Source organism: Oryx dammah, unplaced genomic scaffold (genome assembly GCF_014754425.2).
Source record: "Oryx dammah isolate SB20612 unplaced genomic scaffold, SCBI_Odam_1.1 HiC_scaffold_26, whole genome shotgun sequence".
Lineage (NCBI taxonomy): Eukaryota > Metazoa > Chordata > Mammalia > Artiodactyla > Bovidae > Oryx > Oryx dammah.
In genome coordinates this window covers 18,470,882-18,497,748 of record NW_024070210.1, presented here as the reverse complement: position 1 = coordinate 18,497,748, position 26,867 = coordinate 18,470,882, and the positions used below count along the sequence as shown (strand labels likewise).

The 26,867-nt window shown below is 48.3% G+C and overlaps 2 protein-coding genes across 5 annotated transcripts in view; one reads left to right on the top strand and one right to left on the bottom strand.

Annotated features, from left to right (window-relative positions):
- The window catches only part of DCAF4 (DDB1 and CUL4 associated factor 4), a 30,716-nt gene extending 20,691 nt beyond the window's left edge, over positions 1-10,025 (top strand). For 2 of the 3 annotated variants that reach the window (XM_040226147.1, XM_040226149.1), the window contains 8 exons: positions 545-688; positions 1,376-1,425; positions 4,910-4,989; positions 5,990-6,088; positions 6,202-6,299; positions 7,157-7,330; positions 7,677-7,791; positions 9,329-10,025. In XM_040226147.1, coding sequence (XP_040082081.1) covers positions 545-688; positions 1,376-1,425; positions 4,910-4,989; positions 5,990-6,088; positions 6,202-6,299; positions 7,157-7,330; positions 7,677-7,791; positions 9,329-9,522 — 954 coding nt within the window. In that variant the 3' untranslated portion in view covers positions 9,523-10,025. The remainder of the gene's footprint in view (positions 1-544; positions 689-1,375; positions 1,426-4,909; positions 4,990-5,989; positions 6,089-6,201; positions 6,300-7,156; positions 7,331-7,676; positions 7,792-9,328) is intronic. The other variant, XM_040226148.1, reaches the window with a different exon arrangement.
- A 3,845-nt stretch (positions 10,026-13,870) lies between these two features.
- ZFYVE1 (zinc finger FYVE-type containing 1) overlaps positions 13,871-26,867 on the bottom strand; it is a 44,469-nt gene continuing 31,472 nt past the window's right edge. Inside the window, exons 5-12 of one of the 2 annotated variants that reach the window (XM_040226145.1) lie at positions 23,048-23,154; positions 20,650-20,758; positions 20,016-20,113; positions 19,812-19,929; positions 18,548-18,718; positions 17,663-17,843; positions 17,070-17,183; positions 13,871-15,635 (exon numbers count right to left, since the gene is read on the bottom strand). In XM_040226145.1, coding sequence (XP_040082079.1) covers positions 15,403-15,635; positions 17,070-17,183; positions 17,663-17,843; positions 18,548-18,718; positions 19,812-19,929; positions 20,016-20,113; positions 20,650-20,758; positions 23,048-23,154 — 1,131 coding nt within the window. In that variant the 3' untranslated portion in view covers positions 13,871-15,402. The remainder of the gene's footprint in view (positions 15,636-17,069; positions 17,184-17,662; positions 17,844-18,547; positions 18,719-19,811; positions 19,930-20,015; positions 20,114-20,649; positions 20,759-23,047; positions 23,155-26,867) is intronic. The other variant, XM_040226146.1, reaches the window with a different exon arrangement.

Genomic DNA, 26,867 nt, shown 5'->3' with positions numbered 1-26,867 from the left:
TCCGACTCTTTGCCACCCCATAGACTGTACAGTCCATGGCATTCTCCGGGCCACAATACTGGAGTGGATAGCCTTTCCCTTCTCCAGCAGATCTTCCCAACCCAGGAATCGAACTGGGGTCTCCTGTTCGATCATAGTAGCTGTGTAATAGGCATCTTTTAGCCCCCGGCGGTTATAACTAGCATTTCCCACATGGCTGTGTGGCCTGCATGATGGCCACGTGCCGCGTCACCATGAGGCTCATCTGAGCAGCCCTCCGGATGGACGTTAGGATTCTCCCACACCCAGCTGAGTGAGGTCAGACTTGCTGGCCGTGCCCCTCACTGCCGTTTTTGCTCATGAGTTGTGAGACCAGATACCTGTTAGCTTTGCCCAGTGATGGCTACACCACGTAGGGGCAAGTCAGGTCACTCCACGTTCCCTCATGGACAGGGGCCCTCACCTGGTGGAAATGCACAGAGAACATGGGGGCTGAGCAGTTGGTCTTAGGCAGCCCTCTTTGCTCAGCCTGGGTGGTCACCCTCAGTCCACCTCCCCTCCCCAGGCGGATACCAACAGTGACCGGCTCTTCACTGTGAACGATGTCAAAGTCGGGGGCTCCAAGTACGGCATCATCAGCCTGCACGGCCTGAAGACCCCCACGTTCAGGGTGCACATGCACGAAAACCTCTATTTCACCAACCGGAAGGTACGCTGCCCTGCGCTGTATGTAGCCTTGGCAGCCGCTTTGCCTTTGGATCCAGGGCACTGCGGTAGTTGGCCACACTCAGAGGAGAGGAGAGGGCTTGGTGAAGGAGGCAGGGCTCCGTTACCTCATTTTCACAAGGGAAAACATTGTGTTTTAGCTCCTGGGAGGTGCCCCACGGTGGGCAAAGTGTCCTCCCACTGCGTCATTCTGTGTTCCATCTCCCAGCCAGTCTAGCCAGCACTGAAATTTACATAAATGTAAGAGGCTTGCTTGCTGACTAGGGGCAGCCTTTACATTGATTTGGGGTGATGGCATCTGTAAGAAGCTATGATTTCCTCTTCGGTTGAGACCTGGGCCACAAGACACAGGTTGAAAATGGTTTCTGGGTTAAGTGAGATCTGTTGCAGAGAATTCATTCCGTCCCTGGAGGGGATACCAGATGCCTCATTATGAGGCCCCCGTGCTGATGATGAAGGATCCCGGCCCAGGAGTTGCTTCCTCCCCTTGCCCTCAAGGTTCTACGCGGCGGGCAGGGAGCTTCCTTGTTCTCAGAAGCTCATTCCAGCCCCTGTTCAAGGAGTGAGACCTGAAGAAAGCAGTCACGCGGCTGTGTTCTGTAAGAAAGCATCTGTTTCTAAGTTGGCAGTCAGACCAGTCTTCCCATCTCCCTGTGTGTTTCCTCACCAGGTGAACGCCATGTGCTGGGCCTCGCTGAATCACCTGGATTCCCACGTTCTGTATCTTTGGGCAGTGAAGAGATTTGGTGGGCAGGCTGCACACTGGTGTAGACCTGGGCACCTGTGGGGTTTGTGAGACTGTGTCTTGGTGTCTTAGTGTCCAGAGGTCTGGGCCATTCTGCAGGCATGTCTCCCCTGGAGGAAAGAGCGGCACACCGGCTAGAAAACAGGGATCCCCATGGAGCACAGAGAAGTAGCTGAAGCGCTGGAACTGTGCTGATGGCACATGTATCAGACAGAGTTCGGGGCTCGAGAGTCAGTGCTTTAGCAGAGGAACCGAGCACAAAGGAACAGTAAAGCCTTGAAAAGGGACCCCAGTTCCTCCTGAGACGGAGGGAAGGGGAACCTTGCAGGCGGCGGGGAGGCTGACGGCATACCAGAGAGGATGTTCCTTGGACGTGCACTGGGGCTGTGGGCTCTGGGCTCTGGGCCCAGGTTGCTGCCCCCTGATGGCCTTCTTCAGAGCACTCTTCATTCTAGTCTCCATCTTCCCTTCCCAGATTGTAGGGGGGATTCTTTTTTAAGGGGGGAGTTGTGTTTTGTTTTTGTTTTTAATTTGTTCCACAACACTCTGTTTCAAGGGGTTTTATTAGGATCTCATTATAAATTTTATGTAAGACAAACTGTGTGTGTTCTGTAAGCAGAAAGTTTTAGGTGGCTTTCGTTTGGTGGGGTTTGTGTAGTGATAGGACCACCTGTTACTGTCTTGATCTTACCAGAGGGCAGAAGAGATCAAGCCTTTAAAAAGGCAAAACAAGAACCTCACTCCCATTTCTGATCTTCAGACAATATGGCATTTTTTCATGCTTCTCTTTGTGAGGATAAAAATTCATTTACAGGCCTACCTCAGAGAGAGTGTAGGTTCAGTTCCAGACCACTGCAATGAAGAGAATATCGTAATAAAGCAAGTCACATGAGTTTTTTGGTTTCCCAGTACACATAAAAGTTGTTTACACTATCCTGTTAAGTGTGCAGCAGCATTATACTTGAGCAACAACGTATGCACCTTAACTTAGAAATACTGTTAAAAGTGCTAATCATCACCTGAGTTTGACTTTTGAAGACAAGTCAGTCTTTTTGCAATAGACATGAAAGATCATTGATCACAGACTACTATAACATAAAATGGTAATGAAATATTTTGAAATATTGTGAGATTTACCAAAATGTGACACAGAAACACAAAATGAACAAATGCCATTGGGAAAATAGCAACAGTGGTGGACTTGCTCAGCATCAGGTTGTTACAGATCTTCAATTTGCTTTAAAAAATAAAAACAAAAGCCCACAATCTGCAAAGAGCAGTAAAGCAAAGCGTTGTGAAACAAAGTATGCCTGTAATGGGGTTTAATGACGGGTCTATTGCTGTTTGATCAGCAGCTTGCCCTCTGGTGGTCATTTCAGGTAATCAGGCTTTTATACACCTGCTGCTTTTACTGAAGGTCTTGAACTTTCTCCCTTTACAAAAACGACACCTGGTTCAGACCAGCCATCTGCTCTTTTCTCTGGAGTGGCAGAAGGTTCGACTGAATTTTTTCTACACTTAACTAGTTTCTTCATTGACCTATGGCCTATTAAAGGGTTAAATCTTTGATACTGGCCCTTGCAAGTACCATGCAGAGTTTGAGTGTAACCTGGGTTTCAGCCATAATATGGGTAAGGACTTTCTCCCATCCTTGCCCTACAAACCTAAAAGGAAAAGAAATTTATTTATGAAAGAATTGAGCTGCCCAGACACAGGGTTCTCATGTATAGTTTCAACAGCCTCTGTACTAGAGATATTTAACATGAGGCTTACCACCCAAGGCAACATGATACCCACGTGTCACACATGCAGGTGGTCAAGACTGTTGCCTGCTTGGCACAGATGTACATTTTTCGAGGAAGTGTGTATATTCATTGCATCATTTATTGAGCATCTGCAATCCCTGTGGAAGGTTGGAACTGGGCTCAACAGGTGATCAAGTCTGCAGTGATGGCCATGGGGCAGTTGTAGAGTACAGGAATTGGGTGGCCTTTCTGGAGGTGACTCCCACATGGGAAGGAGGGGACCGAGCGCCCATTAGAAGGAAGAGAGAGAAGCAAGCTTGGCACATTGGGCAGCAGTAAGTGGCTTCGTAGCCATGATGTTTTTGGCTAGGTAGGACCTTGCCAAACCAAATCCTCAGGGCTGTGGGATGCCCCTTGAGAACAGTGGTCATGGATTCACTTCTCATGGCAGTGAGGGTGGCTGACTGGTGAGGATGAGACCTTGGATGGAAGGCTGCTGCAGGACCAAGAGTAGTGGAGAGAGTGAGCTGATGAGCAGGAGTGGAGGAGAGACGAGTTTAAGAGGCTTTAGAGCCTAGGCTGGGGTGTCTTAGTGATAGAAGGTCCAAGGATGGAACGCCAGGGGAGTGCTTATGGAGCCAAGGAGTGTCGTTAGAAACTGCTGCATGGCTCAGGGCAGGACTGGAAGGCATTCATTGGGTTTAGGTATTAAGAGCTCACTGGAGACCTTGGTGGAGAACATTTCACTGAAAAGGTGAAGGTCTGACCTGGACTTCAGTGGGTTGAAGAGTAAAAGGCGAGGAAGTAGGGAATAAACACAGGTTCCTGTTGAAACTGAAAGGAAAGGAACCAAATCAGAAGACGGTCCAGTAGAAAAGCAGGCAAAGGATGTAAAGTGACAGCTCAAAGAACGGGAAACCTGATGACTATCAGATGTAGTCAGAGAGATGCAAATTAAAAGATAATTTATTCCCATTCAGATAAACGCAGTTTTTAAGGTCTGATAGTGCCAAGTTTTGGTGTAGAAGGAGAATGGGGAAAACTGCTAGAAGATGCCCGTTTCCTACTTAGTAAGGGTGAATGTTTTATGGAACTCCTGTTTCAAATGTTTGTGTGTGTATCGCACACTGTAGTATAAAGTGAAACCCTTATCACAGGTGTAAGAAACCTTTAAGAGAAGCTTCCCATACATGGGAGTGGAAGACAGAAGGACAAGAAGAGAGGCAAAAAGGATGCGGGCTGGGGGCAAAACCCACTTCAGTGCCCAGCAGCAGGATCCCAGATGAATAAATTGTGGTCTGTTTATACAAAGGAGTGCTCTGTGGTGCAAGTGGTTGAACCAGAGCTGCAAATAGAACCGCAATTACGTCTCGGAGACGATGTACATTGAACAGTTGTAGAAGATTGTGTGTGATGCCATTTACATGTATTTTAAAATCAAATGCTTCTTTACATTGCTTATGGACAAATACTGTGTAGTAGTAATAGTAAGGCCCAGAACTCAGACTTGTTTTAGAGGAGCAATTCTCTCTGTGTGGGGGAAGTTAAAAAGGGGCCTTAAAGTGTATGTGACATTTTTTTCCTTTTAAAATATCCAAAACTAAATATGGAAAATGTGAGCCTGTTAAACGTGGATGATTTTTTTGAAGAGTGCTGATGCCCATTCTCCTCCTGGAGGAGACTCGTTCTTGACTGTCCTTAACAGCTTTTCCAGGCTGTGCCTCATGGGAATTGCAGAGACTCCGGGCTGTGCCACCCTGCTCCCCACGTCGCTGTTTGTCAGTAATCATGCAGGTACTGATGGATACGGAGGTGCTGGGGGGCATCTTTGTCCTCTGCCTCCCAGGAGCTGCAGCCAGCAGCAGCATAAGCTCTGTAGTGATGGCTTGGACAAGATGGGTGGGGACCACAGGCTGGTGAGTCTAAATGGGAGCTCGCAGGGTGGGGACAGTCTGCAGAGCACCTGGGAGGATTCCTTAAACCCCACCCAGGATTTGTACTGGAAGCATGTACATCTTCACTTATCCCCTCCTTTTAGGTCTTTTCAGCAGCCAGAACAGTTAAAAGCATGTATAACCAATATAGGAGATGAAAATATTTATTTAGGCTGCCTATATACAGATCACCGAGAGAGCATCTGTTAAGCTCCTACTGTATGGGAGCTGCTGTGAGGGATACTTAGATTCTGTAGGGCTGAAGGCAGCCTGATGGCCTGGCAGCATTCTGGACATGAAGTTTTCAGTTTCAGAGAATTAGGATCAGAGACAAGGATCAGGCCTCTCAGGTAGACCTGGCATGAATCCCAGCTCTGCCCCTAACCATCTTGAAGAGATTGCTTAACCTCTGGAAAGTAAATATGTGCCCCCTCGGGTTACATGGAAGATTAAGTGATTTAATGCACACTTAGCCTTGTGCCTCGCATTTCATCATACAGCCAGTTTGTGAAGCAGGAGGATGTAGTATCACCATTTTACAGATGAGGAAACAAGGCAAAAAGAGGTTCAGAATTTGCCTTACAAAACCAAGAGAGGCTCTTAGAAGTCAGGATAGTGGTTTCCTTTAGGGAGGAGTGAGGAGGGTAGTCATTGGGAAGAAACATGAAAGGTATCAGTGTGCTAGAATGTTCTATCAACCTTGGTGGCGGTTACATAGCTCTACTTACTTTGACAAAACTCATTAAGGGGTATCGTATGATTTGTGCCCTTGATGTATGTTTTATCAATTTTAAAAAATGAACAGAAGGTTTGCTTAAGATCACACAGCTGGACTTGAAACACTGCTGCTGTTCCCTCAGCAGGAGACCGGCCTGGCATGCTCTGCAGTTTCCGGATCCCCGGGGCCTGGTCCTGTGCGTGGTCCCTGAACATCCAGGCAAACAACTGCTTTAGTACAGGTGAGCCACCCAGCTGCCCAGGGTGAGGGAGGGCCCAGACCTGAAATGCCAGTCCACAGTTCCTCTCCCCGGACCGAGAGGGACGTTGCCCGCCCCGTCTCCGTCTCTGTCAGGCTTGTCTCGGCGAGTCCTGGTGACCAGCGTGGTGACGGGACACCGGCGGTCGTTTGGGACCAGCAGTGACGTCTTGACCCAGCAGTTTGCTGTCATGGTGGGTTGCACTGGGGACAGCCTAACTCAGAGGTTCCCGAAAGGGGACCTTGTGCTGGCTTGGAATGGGATTCCCTTGTGTGCAGTCTAGTCCTCCTCTCTCATTTGCAGGGAAAAAGAGGGCATCCGAAGTGATTCATGGGTGAATAAGTCAGTGCTGGGTGAAATTTGGCCGATCCAGAAAGGCCTGGCTCGGCTGGCTTTCAGCAACTTGCTAAAGTTTCAGTGAAGTGTTAGTTCTTGAGTACTTAGATTAGCCAGCAGGACCGTAAAAAAATTTTAATGTATAAATTATGTCCCAGTTAGTAACAGTTTTATATGCAGTTGTCAAGCTACCCATGTGATAAATTTAAAAATCAAAATTCTGGTCCTTACTACATTTCAAAGACTTGACCTGTAGAAAATGCTACCTTTCTTTCAAAGGGTGGAAGAGATGTGCCGACCTGCTTTTGGCAGTAAGCACAGAACTCCTCCTTCCGGTTTCTTCAGCCATCTTCCCACGCTATTTGGGACCCGTGTCTTCCCTGGATTTCTAGTCTGTTTTACTCCACTCTCAGCACCTACTTCCTAACTCACAACCTGGGTAGGGACGGGACACCCTCACTTCACGGGAGGGGAGGGGTTCAGGGTGAGGCCTTAGGGGCCCGTCGCAGCCAGCGGGGAGGACACTGGAGGGACACGTGGTGTCCAGTTCTTGACCTTTGATAAGAAACCCTTCCGTCTCCACTGAAGCTCGAACCCTAACCAGCCTGCCTCTACCCGTCCCTCTGATCCAGAGAAGGGAGGCAGGGGGCTGTGTTCTGGGGGGACTCAGCCTTCACAGCCGTGGAGGGAGGTACCAAGCAGTCCTCTCCACAGGCTCCTTTGCTGTTTAATGGCTGTCGTTCTGGCGAAATCTTTGCCATTGATCTGCGTTGTCAAAATCAGGGCAAGGGCTGGAAGGCCACCCGCCTGTTCCACGACTCTGCAGTGACCTCTGTGCAGATCCTCCAAGAAGAACAGTGCCTGATGGCGTCCGACATGGCCGGAACGGTACGGGTACTGCTGACTCTGCAGCTGCGGGCGCTGCTCTGGGCCAGGGGAGGGGCTTGGCAGGAGAGACTGCTGTGTCGGACCGCGGCAGGGGAGAGGCATGGAGACCAAGTGAGGTGCCAGGTGTGCAGGGCAGCTGCTTTGCCGCCCACTCGGAGCCCCGTCTGGTCTAAAGGGATGGGGCACTGGTCCTGGTGCCTCTGATGGGTTCTCGGACTCAGAGCGGGCATTTTCTCACTTGAAGAGGTCTGTGGAGACCACCTCGTCCCCACTGGCTTTCACGCCTGGGGCTCACCAGGACCTGCTGGATGGACCCTTCCTGACAGCCTCTGTGCTTCTTCCACAGATCAAGCTGTGGGACCTGAGGACCACTAAGTGCATCAGGCAGTACTCAGGGCACGTGAACGAGTATGCCCACCTGCCCCTGCACGTGCACGAAGAGGAAGGAATCGTGGTGGCAGGTAGCTGGGGACGAGGCGCTCCATCCCACTGACCCTGACCCTGAGGACCCCCAGCAGCTAAAGCAGAGAAGACATGACTCTGTGACAAGCTGAATAAAGGGGGGTTTGGACAGTTGGGTCTGGGAGTCAAGATGGGGTGCAGAGTTGGCCATCAGTGAGCAACAGTTTAACCCCCACCATGTGGATAGCCCTTTGTCTCCACGTCACTGGGCAGACATCACTTCAGTTACAGGCCAGTGAGGAGCAATAAAACACAGCAGCGTAGGAGACCTGGGTGTAAGGGTTAAGTCTGTTCACCAGGTCCGCATTCAGGGCAGCCGTCCTGTTGAAAAGCTTGAGCTCCCTGTTCTTTGTACTCATGTTTCTGCCAGAGGATGCTGAGAAAAGAGATGAAGGTCATTGTAAAGGAACCAACGCCCGGTCCCTTTACCACCACCGCTGTGATCCCATGATGTGTAGAATAGAAGCAGAGCTTTTGAGCACCAAACCCCCTTGAAAGGAGTTACAAGTTGATCACAGATTATATTATATAATTATTTGGCAGTTTCACAAGGCAGTAGGCCCTTGGCATTAAGCGGTACGTTCTCAGTCTTCACAGATCTCAAATTTTCTAATATTCCTACAGAAAGTACTCCTCTTTTGTGAAATTTTTTGTGGCTGAGAAGCATCACTTCGCTAGAACTTTCTTAGAATTTTTCACTACTCTTACCACACCACCAGCAATTAGCTTCCTTAAGTCTGTTTTCCACAAGTTTTCACCACAGAAGAGTTTCTGTGTTCTGGACAATAGAAAAGATATGAGCCTTGTTGAGAAGCAGGTGTAAGGAGTGGGCTGGCTGCACTAATCCTTGAACTGCACAGCCCGAACTGACCCACCCCTAAGGTCATAGAGTCAGCTCGGATGGTCAGAAGCACACACTGAAATCCGTGACTAAGGTCTGCCCTTTTCCCCCAGTAGCATATATTGGCTGTCCGGGCTGCTGTAATCAGTGGTGTCTGGTGCCTCTTTCCTCTGACCTATGAACACTGAAGACTATAAAGTCTTATGAACTGAATCATTAAAGCAGAAAATGTTTTGGAGAGAGTTATCACCCAATTTGCCCGGGGATACAAGGAAATTAAAGAGATCGTACTGGTTACTATCTCATAAAAAGGAAATGAGCTGCATGTCATCTAGAACAGGTGGGCTGAGCTCCCTCTTGAACAGCCCTTGTCACCAAGAGAAACAGAATGGGCCACCCAATAGCCAAGATGCCCCATGAACCACCCAGGGTGTCACAGCCAGCCTTTGTGTCTTGTCCCTTTGAACACCGGCAACTCGTGATTCTGGAGCACCAGGGCAACCTGTAACTTTCATTTTCAAAAGGGACATCTTATCTGTAGAGACAGTTTCCGTTGTGAGTTTGTTTGGCTCACGTGGAATCACCTTTAGCCCTTAGGAATCGTGGAAGCCAGGGCCACAGTTTCTGCCCCCCCGCCCCCTGCCCTGGTCCTGTGCTTTCTCACTAACCTGCCGCACATCTTCCCTCTTTCTTAGTGGGCCAGGACTGCTACACGAGAATCTGGAGCCTCCATGATGGCCAACTACTCAGAACCATACCCTCCCCATACCCCACTTCCAAGGCCGACATTCCCAGCGTGGCCTTCTCTTCTCGGCTTGGGGGCACCCAGGGAGCGCCAGGGCTGCTCATGGCCGTCCGGCAGGACCTTTACTGCTTCTCCTACAGCTAACTCTGCGGGGTGTGGCCTGGAGGGATGTGAATGTTACTCAAGGGAGCTAAGGTAGCTGTATTTTTGCCACAATTGCTGTTTCCAGTGAGGGCATTTTAAGTGGGTCTGTGTGCACATGTACCATCCATCCAGCTGCGGAGGAAGAGGTGCTGTGTTTTATGTGGAGATACTTCAGTAAAGTGATTTCGATTAAGCTGTGAGCTTTGAAAGTCCCTTTTCATAAAAGGTGACTATTTCTTGTTGAATTCCTTAGGATCTCTGCCCCCCTCTTTTTTTAACAAAAAATAATTTTCTAAAGGCTGAAGATAGACAGTAACTAAAGCTGCTTTTTTCGCCAAAAGCCCTTTCAAGAAGCCTGATTAGACTGTTAGTAGTCAGGGCCTGGGTCCCAGAAAGACATCCTTGAGAAAGCCAGGTGAGAAGAAGGGAAAGCCATTTCTCTGAGTCTCTAGAAGATTTTTAAGGCTGAGTTGGTCATCATTAAATTAGCCTTCTCAAACTCACTCAACACCAGTGTCAGATCTCTGGGATTCTCATTTATTACCATTCATTGACTTTCAAAGGAAAGATGGATCCTTTCAGATGCTAGGCAGGCCTTAGCGTGCATTTCTTGAAGCACCTTCCAGAATGTTAGATACAGCAGCTCCTGTATTTACCGTGGTGACTTGAACATCCATTCAAGGACCCCAATTCAAAGAAAACGGGCTTTAAATTTTTGTAATCCAAGAGAAGCGGTTTGTGAGATGTTTATACAGAGTATTAATATATAAAGAGACTGTCTTTCTACAAAATAAAGAACCACAACATGGTGTGTTGCTTCTGTTCATGATTTAGAACCTTGTGATGCTTGGCTGCTATAGCATCAAACCAGCTTCGGCAACACCTGCTCAGATCTTGGGTGAGGGAACAAAAGGTGTAGCCTGAGGCCAGCTTTCATGGCTTTGCTGCAAAGCTTTCAGCAGGGTCCCTGGCCTGGGTTGGGTTCAGCCAATCGAACCTAACAGCAGGAAAGCAGAGGCCAGGAGCTTGAGGGGAGAGTGTTAGTTTCTGGCTCCCCTCCTGTTGGGGTTTGGAGGGCTGTGGCTGTTTCCCTCCACCCCAGGTTACAGCTTCTGCTGGAACACAGCCCTCTGGATTCCAGGAACTTCTCTCCATTTGTCCCTTCAGACCTGCAGCTGGTAATTGCATCTCTCTGTTGCTAGTCCAATGTGCTTCACCAATTAAAACACTCTAGAGTTACCCCCTTGAGTGTTACACTTCTGTGTCCTGCCAGAACCCTCCTACAACTTAATGTACAGAGAAATCCAAAACTCTATTAGAGTATCAGAAAGGTCATCCAATGGATGAGCTGTATGTTATAATAAATGTTTTCAGAGCTTTAGGTTTTCTAAATGACTTTCCCCTATCTTAACCTGACTTGACCCTTAAAACAACCCATAAAGGAGGTAGGGCAGTAGTAATAATATAATAATTATCAGCATCCTTTTCTGGGCAGAGAAATTGACCACAGACCCCAGACCTGGGAAGCAGAGACCTGGGCCTTGGCACCAGAAGAGACCTCGTCCTCTACTTTCCACACTCCTCCAGGTGCTGACAGTACTTGGGTATCACACTGCTAGTGCTAAGGAGAAATCACAAAGCGGATTGGGGCAATGCTAGCATTTCATATTTAATCCTCTACTTTCCACACTCCTCCAGGTGCTGACAGTACTTGGGTATCACACTGCTAGTGCTAAGGAGAAATCACAAAGCGGCTTGAGGCAATGCTAGCATTTCATATTTAATCACCAAGTAAATAAATTTTTCTGGCTCTGGCACTCAAAGGCTAAGAAGCTTGCCAATTACCAGAATTCTTAGGTGTTTAATCATTTAGACATCGCCCCTGTATCTCTGCAGCCCTGGCATGCTGACCTGCATGAGGACCCAGGAAATAGCCTTATGATTGAAAGGTCCAGCTGACCAATCAGCAGAAGTTTTTGGATTGATTTTGGTGACATGCCCCCACCCGAAGAGCACAGACAAGCATAAGTGCTAAGATGTGACCCTAATGTCACTCATACTCTCACCCCCCAGAAGTTCTAAGTTCTCACAAGTTTGTTCATTACATGACCTGCCTTCTACGGAGAGCATCTTTGGTACCGCACCTCCAGTGCAGGACTTTTGCCACAATTGTGCACTGCAGGGAAGCTGTGGCCACTCGGTCCACTTTTGAACCGTACACTGTCTCAGAGGCAGGAGACAACGGACTACTCAAGTACCTGATCAGCTCTGAGATACAGCCAGTGGTTATTATACCTGCAATGCAAGAGACCCAGGAGATGGGAGGTTCAATCCCCGGGTCACGAAGATCCCCTGGAGGAGGAAATGGCAACCCACTCCAATATTCTTGCCTGGAAAATCCCATGGACAGAGAGAGGAGCATGGTGGGCCGCAGTCCATGGGGTCGCAAAGAGTTGGACATGACTGAGCACATCACATTCCCAAACACCTTCCTAAGTCCTTGTCAACTGTGTCGTAGCCCACGTTTCTTACTAGGCAAATACAGTTGTCAAAGAATTAGTTGTATGTTTGCCTTAGGCTTAAAAAAAAGGAGGTGAGGACATAATCAAAACTTCTTGATTTAGCAATCTGTTCTTATGTTTGGTTAGTGGTCACTGCTCCTAACATTTGGTCTAGATGATATGAAAAGTGGTTAAACTTCACTGTGACGTTGATAAAGCATTTTGGCACACTGGCTTGTTAAGAGTATCCCAAAGACTTGAGTCTGTCATACACTCTGGAGGTATTTTTCACTTGCAGGCCTGTTAGGGTATTTTGCCCTGATCCTCCGGGTGACAATGAAAGATCTAGAATGAACAAAGGGTGGCATCAGCACCAGGGTCCAATAAACCCTTTGCTGTTTGCTTGCTCGTGGCCTTCTTAATAGATGAGAACAGTAGCACAGACTGGTCACCAGAATTGCCCACAGATCAACACTCGGTGCCCCCAACAAGGTCACCACCCACTTACCTCTTACCTGTGAGCCTGCACTCTGCTGGTCTAAATGTTCCATGTAACCATCTCTGAAAACAACTGCAGGCTAAACTCCTCCATTCATGTTATGATGGTAGAAGCCTCTGGGCCCTTGAAGTCTGCCTCTCCAGGCCACTGCCATGAGAATGACCTTCCCCAAAGATCCCTGCACTCAATGGCTTCTTGTGTCTCAGGATAAAACGTGGCCTTGAGATGTGAACACACATGTCTTACCCTGTTGCCCCTTCTCTTGGGACATGTTTCACCCTCACCTGGGCATCTGTGCAAGCTGTCCTCCACTCCGTTTCATCTGTAATCGTCTAACTGTTGAGTCTGAGCTTCACAGAAACCTCCAGGGTGGTTAGTTTCCCCAGCACTTAACACATCTAGACACTGAGTATGTTTTGCCACCATTATTCCCTTTTAATTCTTAGGACCCTATGAAGCAGGTGAAGATCACGCCAATATACTGAGGGAAAAAAACAGAAAAGAAAGCAGTTTGCCTAAGGTCTGCTAATGAGTGAGAGAGCTAACAAGTTCTCCTCAAGAAATCTATTCGAGACAGAATGGAATTTTTACTTTTGCCCTAGAAGTGTAAGATCTCCTTAAACCTAATTTTCCTACAGGTGACTTCTGGACCCATCTCCCTGCTTGCTCCTACCACCCACCCACCTGTACTCTTGGCCTCATCTGAATTAAAGCAGCCGCCGCAAAACCAAGATGAACACTGGGTGTGTAGGACAAAAGAAAAAAAAGAGAACTTTTGGTTTTGATACCGGGTTACCTTCTTCTCCTCTCCTGGTCTGACTAGTGTGAGAAAGCAAGTTCGGAAGACTTTTCTGTATCTTTCCTGTGTGGTCCAGCAGACACCATGCTCAGGGGTGGCCCCACACGACAGTACAGGAGACGGTGGAGAACAGTTGTTCAACGGGAGCTGAACAGACAGAGCAGGGGAGAGGATCGACACCAAAGGGCAGATACAAAAGGAGAAGAGTCTTCCCAGTGTTTCCATAGGTCACTAGAGACACCTAATCTCTTCTGGGAGAGAGCATTCCCAGGGAATAAACTGAGATATTTACAAGTAAAATTCACCTCTCACTTGGCCTTTGCTCTGAAAAGCCACCAGCTTTCATCAACTAGGGGACATCCCTGGCGGCTAAGACAGTAAAGCGTCTGCCTACAATGCAGGAGACCGCGTTCAATCCCTGGGTTGGGAAGATCTCCTGGAGAAGGAAATGGCCACCCACTCCAGTATTCTTGTCTGGAAAATCCCAGGGATGGTGGAACCTGGTAGGCTACAGTCCATGGGGTCACAAAGAGTCAGACACGACTGAGTGACTTCACTTTCTTTCACTTTTCATCAACTAGAAAAAGAGGTAGCAAGATAATACTGATGAACTTAAAGGAAAGAGGCCACAGTCCATATTCCGCAGGAAGATTCCTTTATAACGGCGAATTTAATCATACACAGTACTAGAGCAGGCCTCAGTCACTGGGCCACAGGAGGCGGGAAGGAAGCAGGTCTGAGAGGGACCAACACATTTCCAGGGCTCACGTCACAGTGACACGCCAAAAGTGACCACCACGTACCTCCCTGAAGCTTGGCCCACCCCCCAGTTCAGTCAAGAACTGTGTCACTACGAATTCTTCGTTTTTGGCCATTGACAATAAAATCCACCATGATGACAGTATTTCAGCACAACGGTCTCTTTCCAGTCACGACAGATATGGATGTCCCAGCTCTTGAGAAACAAAAGTTCATCTGACTTCTCTCGCCAGGACTGGAGAATTTTGTCGTAATGATCCACTGAAATGTTTGTATATACTTTGAAAAAACCACTAACAGTCCGTTCTGTGCTCTGTTTCCCTGGAAGATTTCTCATGACCACCCCTCCAACAGCTCAAGGGGTCGTGTGTCTGGGAATAAAGAATTAAGACACTTCAAAATAAGCAAGAACCCTAGTGCAACACTCAGTAGATGGGGGGCTCACGGGGGCAGGGAGGGGCAAGTGGGGGCAGGTGCTCCGCTGTGGGGCGGGAAAGCCAAGTGGCGGAGCGAATGGAAGCATCGACAAGCAGGGAACACTGCTGGGGAAGGCCGTCTCCTTCCGTGCCCGGCCCCACTCGAGGGCCATCACGCCACCTGCGCTTGGGGACTCCTTGGGTCTGGGGACCCTACCACACCCTCCACCCATCCGTGACCTGCACGCGAAGCTGGGTGGTCTCTGAAACAGGCCAAGGCCAGGGACTGGGATCTGACTCTCGAGGGCCCAGGGAGCTGTCCCGCAGGCCACCCCCAGCAGAAGGTCCCTGGGAAGCTCCTACCCTGGCAGCCGAGGGGCACGAAGGCTTCAGAGAGAAGCGGCAGAGGGAGGTGCAGTGGCCTTGGGACCTGGCTCGGTTTTGTGGGGGGAAGACCTGCTGCCCGCTGCCCCCAGATCCCTGCTGGGGACGGACCACGTGGGTGTTCACAGCCAGCAGCAGCCTGAACGTGCTCCACGTTCCTTTCGTAAGTATATACGGGTGTGCATGTGTGTGTATATATATATATATATATATATATTTACGTACTTATTATTTTTAACTGAAATAAAATGCACTGGATTCGAGTTCATTCCCCTTTGCTCTAAGCTGCTTGGGCCACCTGCCCTGGCGGGGTTCACACCTTCGGGCCCGCCGCCCGGCTCGCCCTGGCTCGCTGTCTGCAGCCCCCCACCCGCCACCCCACAGTGGGAAAGGGGCCCCCGGGACGAGGAGAGAGGACACACACCGCCACAGGTGACCAGGAGGAGGGCCTACCTCAACGCGACCTCGTTTCTAACCCTGAGAACCTAAGGAATTGTGAAGGACTCGGAGAGGGAGCTGGGGTTAAAGGTCACCGGGCTTTTTATTGCAGTTAAAGCAGACTCGGACAGGATGGTCCCAGCCTCGCGAGGGGACAGCCCGGCGGTCGTGGGAACACTCGTCGCAGAAGCCCTGTCCGCAGGCCCGGCAGTGGTGCTTCGAGAGCTTGACGCTGAACTCCTTCCGGCAGCTGTGGCAGTGCAGGATCTCGTGGTCCGGGACCCAGTAGGCCGGCCTGGCCGCATCCTTCACCAGACCTGCGTCACGGAAGGGGCCATGACGGGCAGCACACGCAGGACCCAGCACCCCAAGTCCCACCGGGCGAGACGCCAGCGGCAGACACTTCACTGGCTCACAGTCTTAGCGCGCACACATATCACCCCCTCCACCCAGGGCTCCCTCACCCCCTACCACGCAGGTCAGGATGTCTGGCACTGATATGTGCCTATTTATTATGTTCTCCAGGTGAGCCTAAACTACGGCTGAATTAAGAACCACCGGGGCAATGGTGAAGTTCGGGCTTTGGCTTCATCCCAGTTCCACTGAGCCTGAGTCAGTTAGCTGTGGGATTGACAGGTTCCTTAGAGTCTCAGGGCCTTGGGTTTACTCATCTGTAACAACTCACCTTCAAAAGCAGTTACAAGATTACAAGAAATAAAGCATCTGATGAGCTGGGACCCAACAGCCAGCAAGTGCTCAGCAGGTGAGTGCCTGTTAAGCACAGTTGGCAGATTCTGCCAAGGGCAGCCCCTGCCCCTCCTGGTCACCTGAGAGCAGATGCAACCTGAGCCTCCAGGATGGATAAATCTATTTCTACACTCTCAAGTCAAAAGCTTGTCATCAGCTCATTCTGTGAGCCATGGTGATTAAATCTGATCCAAGCAATTGTCATCACAGCCACCCAGGAGCCCTTGGTCTCTCCCCTATGAAGGGCTGGAATGCCACAGGCCCAGTCACCCCTGCCTAAGCCCTCCACACACTGGCAGGTTTCCCTTCATCTCCCTCTTCCCATCCTGGTTATAAGCCCACCCTCTCACATCAGGTGAGTGGCTCTCTTAAATCTTAAAGGAATAACAGCTTGGCTGGTGTGGCAGATTGAGGCCCTGCCCCCTCTCTCAAATCTAGACAGGTTCTGTGACTACAGCAGACTCTAGTGGAAGAGTTAGTTTCCAGGCCCAGGCCTATCTCAGAGCCTTGAGGCACTACGTAAGGAGCCACTAGCACTAGAGAAACCACGTGCAGAGGCGTGGGGAATACAGGGAATGGGGATGAGGGGGAAGTTCTCCTGAGCCCAGCCTTCGAGACATCCCTGCCAGGCTAGCCAGCATGTGAGGTTGGCTTGGCCCCCCAAGACCCATCCAGCTGCCATACTGGAAAATCCAGTAATAATTTCCGGCAATGCCACTTAGAGAAGAATACTTGCCTTTCCTGTTGAGACGTGACTGTTTTAAGCCTTTCCACTTTCAGGTGGTTTATTACACAGCAATAGATGGCCTAAGAGGATGGCCTCCAGGAATAGACATGAAACCACCAAGGTATTCAGCATGAAGCAGGGAAAGTAAATTCTCAGTTGCATCCTTGCTGCCCAACTCAATCCAGGTCAGCAGGCTGACAAAACGACAGCCCAAGGCACGGCACTCCGCGAGCCCTCACCCACATACACGGCACCCGAGAGGCACTGCCAGGCCCACCTAGTGGTATGTCAATGGCTGTCACCACGGCTCCTAAAGTGTTCTGCACGGCCTCGCCCACCTTCCGAGCGATCAGCGTCCCACCTTCGTCGTCCCCCTGTGCCTCAGTGACATCTGCAGACAATGGTGAAGGAAATGCCATCACCTCCGAGTCATTCCCCAAATGAAAAATTCTAGATGCTTCTCCCAGGGCACCCTGTGCCATTCTGCAAGGGTGGCAAGGGTCTGGGCTGTGGGCACCCACACCACAGCCAGTGAGGTCTGCCACTCCTTTACCTCAGGCCTCTGGAGCTATTTTATAACCTTCCTTTACAGTGGGCCAGGAGCATGACCTAGAATCTCCTCCAGGAGAAGACTCAGTCTAAGCCTATGGTAAACATAGGACAGCTTTAACCCTTTCCCACCCAAGGAACAGCACCCCCAGGACCCAGTGAACAAAGAGCTTAGAAGATGCCTGGGCAAGACTAGGGGAGCGACTGCTCTCACAGTGAGGTGGGGAGGAATAGGGTTGGGCAGGTGAGAGTCCCATTCCCAACACCCAGTGCCAAGGAGAGGGTCCCCCTCCACCTTGCGGCTCCTGGGCCCCACGTTACCTAACTGGGAATTCCTGGCTTCATAGCAGTTGTCACACACCCGCACGGGCGCAGGGCCCCAGCCCCGCTCGGGCACCGGCCGGGTCTTGGATGAACAGCTGTCACAGAAGCCCTCCCCACAGGCCCGGCAGTGATGCTTGGTGTCGTTATCTTTAAAGGACGTAGCACATTTGTTGCAGCTCTGTTCCAAGCCCAAAACAAACAGAGAAGCAGGTGTCATTCATGTCTGCTCAGCTGAGAAAGTCAACCCGGGGAGCCTTAAGGGTCATCTGAGGATGGCAGGACCCTGACGGTCCCAACAGAGGGGACCTAAGACCTCCAGCCACATGGAATACCCCTACTGAAGCTCAGCTGTGATCAACATTTTCTTCCAAGAAGTGCTGGAAAGGTACCTCTCACCCACCTGGCCGAGTCACAGGGATCTCAGGAAGGACTATGTAATTTCAGCCATAAAAGCAACAAGGATTCATTTCTTTCACGGCTTCTCATGAGCCTCTGGGACGCTGAGAACAGGTCTCCTGTCATAAGCGTTTGGGCCAAATCTGAGGGTTCCCTTGATGTGGGAGCCATGAGGTTTGTGTATCAAGCTGGGGGTGACCTTAAATGACCTCTAAAGGCTCCCTTCCTCCACAGTCTATAGGTATGACCTCAGACATTTGACCAGTAACAACTGGCTCTAGTGGGAAAGTAAACTAAAATCCACCACAACGGAAACACTCAGAAAATAACAGGGGAAATCAGCGGACACGCTTTCCAACACTCTGGAAGCTCATCTGGCTGGGAGAGAGGCTCCAAGCCTTCCTTAGCAGAACAAGCTAAGGGCAGGGTGAAGCTACACAAGGAGCATGGGCCATGCCGGGGACCCAGGGCACCCTGCCGCCATACCAGGATCTGGGAGTTGGGCCTCCAGTAGGCAGGGGCGATCTGGTCTGTCAGCCAGGACGTCACAGCCTTGGTGGGCCCAAGGCTGAGCTCAGACACTGACTGAGCCATGAAGTTCACCCCGTCCAGGAGGCGCTGGGCAGCGTTGTTGTTGTCCTTCAGAAATCCATCAGTCTGAAAGGAAAACACAGGCTCCCATCACATTCTGAGTGACCGGAGTAAAGGGAAGGAGGGAGAGGAGTCTCAGGTGAGTTACACAGCCAACTCAGAACCACAGATTCCCTGGCAGAGAAGAGCAGGGTCAGGACAGAATCCCTTTGGCTTCTAAGCAACATCATACGCTATGAGTCACTGCTGATACTACTCTTCAAGATGACCACAGGACTTTGTGCACAACTATTCAATTCAGAACTTATTCTGCTTGTGAGATCTACAACCCAGGGGGTTGTATCCATGGGGTTGAAAAGAGTCTGACACGACTGAAGCAAACAACACAGAAAATCGCTTATCTTTCTTCCATGAAGGGAAAAGGCTTTGGATGTGCTGTGATTGATGGGTAATTCCAAGTGTGAATCGTGGTTTAATCCAGAATGAAAGCACTGTATCACTGCCTCATAAATAGATTTGTTTTTCCAACATCTTGAATTTAAAAATCCAATTTGAAAACAGTAAAGGTCCATAGTAATTAAACTTCTTAGAATATATTTCAAGAAGAATATACTCCAAAACAAAGAAAAGGCTTTCTTACATGAAGATGGTCACGATAGCATTTTCTTTGATAATAAAAAAATCATAAACAGCATGAATGTTCAAAATGAAGAGAATGGGGAAATCAAACTATAACATTAGACAGAATATTACACAGTGATTACAAATGAAAATCATGAAAACTGAAAGCAATATGGAAACAAAGCAAAACTGTTGTACAAGAAAAAAGCAGTTAAGTGGCACATAAATTATAATTGTATCTATACAAACATACATATGGAAAATGAGTAAGGAGACTACGAAAAGATACAGTTTTATTTGCTAAGGCGGTTTAACTATATATCAATTTTTAGTTTAAGTCGTGTTTTTAATATTTATGCAAGAAATGGGGAAAAAATGAAGTGTCTAGGACAAAAAAGGCACTCCAGATCATAGCTTCCTAAACCACCAATATATTGAGATTCATGATTAACCATCATTGTAAACAAGTTCCACTTTCCCATACACAGGAATAACTGGACAACCCGAAGAGAAAACAGGAAAATAAAACAGCTCTTACTCCAGGCCACACGTGCACAATCTCTGTCCGCACCACCGTATCCACAGGATCTTGGTTCCCAAACCAGTACTGCCGGCTACGATAGACCACGCCGCAGTTGGGACATTCAATCACGTACCTACAAGGAAGGCAGACAGATACTAGAACCCCACATCAGGGGCCTGGAGAGACAAACAGACCCAAGTGCCAGCCACTGAAACTCACCCAGACCAGGCATATTTTGCAAGACCCATCCAGGGGGAGTCAGTGGAAGCAGCCGTCTTGGGTACCACGCTGACTTCATTGCCTCTCTCGTAGCAGGCCTGAAACACGGAGCACTGTGCCAGCTTCCGCTCTGTCCACCAGACCCCCTGCCCTCTCCACACCCGTCCAGCCCCACTGCCTGCAAACCAGACCTGCTGAGGGTTTACGGACCCTGGATTTTAGCAGAGCAGAGGAAAGTCTTTCTCCAAAGAAGTCAGTGCCCTGAATGATTATGATCTGAATGTGTACCCGTTCCAGGGGCCCAAAACTGAGCTACAAATTCTATCCCTGTCATAGACAGGAGAAATCCATCCAAACTGGGTTTTTGAAGAGCAATTTCACTCTTAAGAATAAACACTCAATGTAGATGAACCTGGCATATAGGTTCAACAGAATAAGGGGGGGATTTAAGCTTAAAAAAAATAAACCAAGGGACCCCTGGCAACGGACATGTGAGTTTTTAATGGCTGGAGACTCAATTTGAATGAATATCAAATACTTTGGGATACAGTCAAGAGTAGTCCTGAGCCAGTCTTCCCAAGAGGGGAGTGTAGCCAGCAAGCCAGCTGCTGGAGGAGAGGCTGGGCGGACTCACCTTGCAGGTGAAAACCCGGTTATCATATTGGTGGGAATATCTGCAGCGGCTCTTGGCTTCATGAGGTACCCCTTCTTTCCCGTGATTCATGCTGTTCTTACATCCAGCCCTGAGGGAGGCACCAAAGCTGACATGAAGCTGCTAAAAGGAGCCAGGGCCACTTACGCACAAGCATTAAGCCAGATGCAGGGGCAAAACTAGACCCCCTGTTACTAATTGGGCCCCAAATACGGAGCAGAGACAGCAGTTTGTTTTGGAAACTTAAGGGCCTCTCTCATACTTGCAATCAACAGTGCTACACAGGTAGTGTACCTATTACTCTTGCATGAGGAGCAAGGGCCAAAAGGGTATCTCTTCTTGGAAAACCACCAGGTCCCTCAATAGGAATGGAGGAGCCAGAAGACAGAAGCTTGATGAGAGATAAAACCTGAACGGCCTTCAGGGAACTAAAACATCCCAACAGCATGAAATAAGAAGTTTAATCAGAACAGACCGCCAAGATGCAAAACAAAACTGACCCTCAAATTCTGACAACGCATTAAGAGGAGGCTTAAGCTGAACAAGAAAACCTTCCAAATGAACAGTGAGCTCTGCTCTCCCGACAATGCAAAACCAGGGACCAGGACTTTAGAATTTCACTGTGACAGAAGGGAAAGCTCTGGAAACCCTGGGGAGGCACAGTCAGAATGGGAAAGTGATGAGGATCCAACAGAGCCTAAGCCTCTCTTGCTGGGCTCATGGGGCCCGCTAAAGGAAGTCACACTGGCAACTGACATCCCTCTTTCCTCTCTAAGACAAGCCTCAGTCCTCCATAGCACGGACTGTATAATCCAAGAACCAAGTCCTTGTTACAAACTCAGAGCAAACATGGTGGCCCAGGAGGTGGCCTATAGGTATCGATGCAAAAAGGCGATTCATAACAGAAAAGGCTCAGGTCTCCCCCGTGTGGGCAAATGTGGAGGACAGGATCAGATGATGACGCGACGAAAGCAGTGGAGAAGTGGGCCAGTGTCTACAAGACACAGTCTGCAATCTGACCCCGACACACTGCATTTAAACCCCCAGGCTCCATCCAACAAGTCGCTGGCCCATGACTGAGTAGCTATCAACAGTTCAAATTAATCCAGTGAGCCTCAGTGTGTGGTCCCCATTCAGCAACATCAGTATCACCCGGGAACTTAGCAGAAGGGCAAATTCTCAGGCCCCACGTCAGACCTACTGAATCAGAAACTGAGAGCAAGGCCCAACTACCTGTTGTAACATGTCTTTCAGGTTTTCCTGAGGCATGCTAAAATTGATAATCGCTGCTGTTTCCCCTGTAACAAAGGGCCACCAGCATGACCCAGGAGCTGGCTGGAAACAGCATCTCACCGAGACCTGCTGATTCTGAATCTGCATTTAACAAAATCCTGAGGCAATGCATACATAAAGTTTGAGAATACTGTCCTAACTCAATGTTCTCAACTCAGCTACACATCAGAGTCACCTGAGGAGCGTTTTAAATACACCAATGCTGAGGCACCACCCCAAATCTGGTGAGAAACCCTGGAGGCAAAGCCTAGGCCTCAATCATTTGGAAAGCTCCCTAGATAATTCTAAGGGGCTCTAGGCATCTGCCCTCATCATGAAAGGAATCCACTAGGACCGATACCTACCCCAGTGCTGTGCACACAGTGTATGGATGGAATGACTAGAATTGAAAGCTCTGGTAAGAGAAACACAGAAAAACAGGCAACCTAAAGCTTTCCATGCTTTTGCTTTTCTGTGCTAAATGCTTTTGAACTGTGGTGTTGGAGAAGACTCTTGAGAGTCCCTTGGACTGCAAGGAGATCAAACCAGTCAATCCTAAAGGAAATCAGTCTTGAATATTCATTGGAAGGACTGATGCTAAGCTCCAATACTTTGGCTCCCTAATATGAAGAACTGACTCATTGAAAAAGACCCTGATGCTTGGAAAGACTGAAGGCAGGAGGAGAAGGGGATGACAGGTGGTTGCATGGCATCACTGACTCAATGAATATGAGTTTCAGCAAGCACCAGGAGTTGGTGATGGACAGGGAAGCCTAGCGTGCTGTAGTCCATCGGGTCGCAGAGTTGGATACGACTGAGCGGCTGAACTGAAAGCTTTCTGCAGTGATAGTTACTCAAACTAGTCAATTTCACATCTAAACAGGGTTGGAATCTTCAGGGAATTCTTCATAACCATGTGTCCTGGAATCCCCCACAACTTCAAAGTGTGGTCCTTGGACCATCAGGGGAACTTGTTGGAATACCCTATCTCAGGCCCCACTCCATCCTTTAGTCACAGTCTAACTTAAGCAGACCACAAGTGATCTGCAGGCACAAGGAAGTCTGCAAAGCACTGTTCTGAGGCTCTTTTCCCACGGTGGGGACTTACCCGCAGCTGAGACACAGGGAGGAGCAGGTGAAGTACTCGTCTGGAAAAAAGGAGCTGTGCGCCATCTGGTCATCGGGGATCTCACCACTGAAGCGGTCACTCAGAGCCTGCGTGGAGGGAAGGTGACATGCGAAGGGCCTCAGCAGAGAGCTCGGAGCTCTGGGCATTCCACTGCCTTCCTTTCTAACATGCCCTCACTGCTGGCTTATTTCTTACCGGTTCTGCGGCTAGAAGTGGGAAGCCAGCGACTTCTGCTCCTTACCCTCCATCTTCTTGGCCTGACTTACACCAATCCTCACCACAGGAAACCTCAGAAAGAACCGGCCCATTTCCCAAGAGCTCAGAAGGAAGCAAAGTTACTGTTCTCTCCTAATGACCTTGGAAGTTATAAACACATCACACACTCCACCGGTCATTCAAAACCACCAGATACTGACGAATGCCCAATTCATCTTTGTGAAGCTGGGAAAGAAAGCGACACTCGAGAAGATGGCTTGTCTTGAAGTTGGAGGGAGACAGAGCTCAGCAGTGCACTGCGAGTTTTCTGGGCGTCTCCACCAGTTCTAACCACAGACACTCACTGGAGTTTACTGGCCACAGAATTATCTCTATGTAGAAAAAAGGGTTATCAGCCAAAAAGCAAGGCGGAATTATTCTAGGTATTGGCAGCCTTTTATCAACTACAGTAACTAACCTAAAAGACAGCAAACGGCCAAAATAAATGCCAAGAAGAAAAATAAAGGTATGTGAAATAACAGACTGAAATTTTTATGTTTAAAGGAAGCTTCCATTTTTAGTTCTCTTTGTGTTCACTACTTTATATTGAAAAGTATTCTTCAGGCTGATTTTTTTTTTTCCCTCCAAGCCTTCAGTCATATGCGGTGGAAAAAGTCATATGAATTAAATATAAATAGGCTTTCTAGGCTTTAAAAATTATTAAATATTCACAGTTCCTAAGTCTCGACTCTTTCTGTGGCAGCCAGGCACTACTCAGGGGAAGAGATATAAAAGTAGCTTTAAAACAGAAGGACAAGATGCTACTTTCTTTAGTAAAAAGGTGAAAGAAATTTTAAGATGAGATTCGGAAAAGGGGCAGGTTAGGTTCTAAACTAAGATTCTCAAGTTCTAAACGGAATTTCGCTTAAGGACATTTATTTATTAAAACTCCTTTTCCTTTTTCCCAATGAAGTCTAATACCCTGAGTTGTAAACCAAGTGTTTTCAAAAGCACAAGCTCTCAATGTTGAGTCAGGTCAGGTGTTCAAGACAAAAGTAGTGGCAAAGAATGTGGCAGACTAAGGGTGTAGGACTCACCCATGTGCATTCAAATTCAGCTCCTGGAAAGATAATGAACACGCCCATAAAATACCACCTGCCAGTGACGGCTGACCAAGTGGCAATCCCTGACTTGGACCAAAAAATAAAATCTAAGATTAATACATATACGACCTTTTCTCTTGGTAGCAATTTTGTAAAAAGTAACTAAGGGAAAACAAGTAAGATTTGGAGACAGACTATAAGGAATATACATGTGAATATTAAAGAGAATAAACAAGACGCAAATCCAGCAGAGTCAAGCCTACACCATCCTCCTCTCTCCTACTTTTGAGTAGGACCTATCCTTGGTCTCACCTTTTCCATGAAGCCTTCCCAACCACTCTAGGAAGATCACACTCTGCCTTCTCTGAGCACCTCCTGTCCTCAACATGTGAACCAGGTAGTAAGTGATGAGGCAAAGCTATAAGCCTGATATGTGTATCTGATCTCCCAGAGTAGATGACAAATACCAAGAAAGGAAAGCACTACCTCTGAATCCTCCTCTCAGTCCGGCACACGTCCTAACAAGTACTCAACTAGGACCTCTGCAATGAAGTGCCCCAGCACCAAGCCCCATGCACACCCCAACCTACCCATCCTCTCCTCCTCACCTTGGCCCTGCCTCTGCACCAGGCCTTATCCCACGCCCACAGGCCTCTCTAATTTATGGCTAACTACTCACTGATTGGCCAAAGCACTGATAACTCTTTCTGTATTTCTCAAACAGCTGTGTTTCTCAAACAGCTGTGTGCCTAACCCTCTGGGGCTAGCTGGTGGGCAAATAGAGCATCATCTTCCTAATTTGTCAATTTACTAAAAGATTTGGGGAGGAAGTTTTTGCTTTACTTTTTGGCCACACCATGTGGTATACAGGATCTTAGTTCCCCAACCAGGAACTGAACCCATGCCCCTTGCAGTGAAAGCACAGAATCTTAACCACTGGACCCCCAGGGAAGTCCCAGGAAGTTATTTTGACATAAAAAATAAACTTGGGTATAGCATGAAACCAAATGGAAAATTTGCATAAATGTGAGGACCTCCCACAAAAAATTTCATCCTGTAGTTGGTAGCTCTTCAAGTGCCTCAATTTCCTTATCTGTAAGATGGGGGTGGCTAGTACCACCTTCCTCAGCAGGGGTCTCCATGGATTACACTGTGAAGATCAAATGAAGTTACTCCATTGAGCACTTGGCATAGATTGAGAGCTCAGAAACCGTGAGCTGCCACGATTAATATTTTTATTTTTTATGCTGAGAATTCTCTAATTTTCTCCTTCAGATATCCTCACCAACTGATCCAGCCAACAGAAGGGATATAAGAGCTTCTCTCCTTTCCATGACAGCTCCCTGGTCTTCATGCCTGGTTGCATTTGTGGGTGAATATTTAGCTGCAAAAAGATGCTTAAGTACCAAATGCAGTGTTAAAATAAGAAAGAAAAAAAAGAGAGCTAAATAAGGAATGCAGAAGCTACTAAAGATGTATAATGAAACCCAAAGAAGAGCATTTTTAGCCCTCGGTTTCTCTTTTAAAAAGGTAACTGAAAGGATAACCTAAGTAATACTTTTCCTTAGGAAAAATATCAAATTTAGCATGAATCCAACACCTGGGTTGAATTCAGAAGGCATGCCACTCCCCAGTAAATGTAAAATTGCAGCCCAATAATAGTGACAGCAAAAGGTTTTTTCTGTTCAAGTGGCCTGATTCACTTCTCTGGAAGATCTTCAGAAAAATGAGGACATTTTTAAGTATCTCAAGGCTTAGCATGAAACAATCTGCAGCCTGATCACCATGCAACAAATCCCCATAGAACCTCCATTGTCACCAGCCCTAGACAACTGTTGGCTTATGTTTGCCAAGGCAACAGTAACTTCTTATGACATCAGAAAGAGAACTCCAAGACCAACCAGCCTCACCTCTTCAGATGCTGGCCACCCATCCTCTCAAATGCTGGTAACACAAGCATCTTATTTTTCTCACAGCTCACTGAAGAGTCAGCAGTCCGTGATGAATCAGACCTTGACAAGCATCAGGAGGACTTACATGAATCAAGAGTATGGGAACAGGACTTCCCTGGCAGTCCAAAGGCTAAGATTCCACACACCCCTTACAGGGGGCACAGGTCTGACCCCTGGTCAGGGAACTAAGATTCCACATGCTGGATGATGCAGCCAAAAGAAAAGTATAGAAACATAACAGTAACTGTTAAAAAAAACTTGATGCTCATGTGTTTTAGATACAAGGGTAAGTAGACACTGTCTGCCTTCCTCTATAACCTGCCTGTTTCTTTCCAGTGTGGACATTACCACCTAATCCATATACTTCATCTCTTTCAAGAATTCCAAGTCTCACATCATTCCAGGGTTTCTTGGGCTCTCTCCCTCCTGAGGCCCCAAAGCCATAAGAGGCAGGGAAGGACCTTTCCTGAGAAAGCTTGGGAAAGCATTTGAGGTCAGTCTGGAAAAGGCTGCCTGGAGACTAGATGATCTTGAACTTTAGCTGCCTTG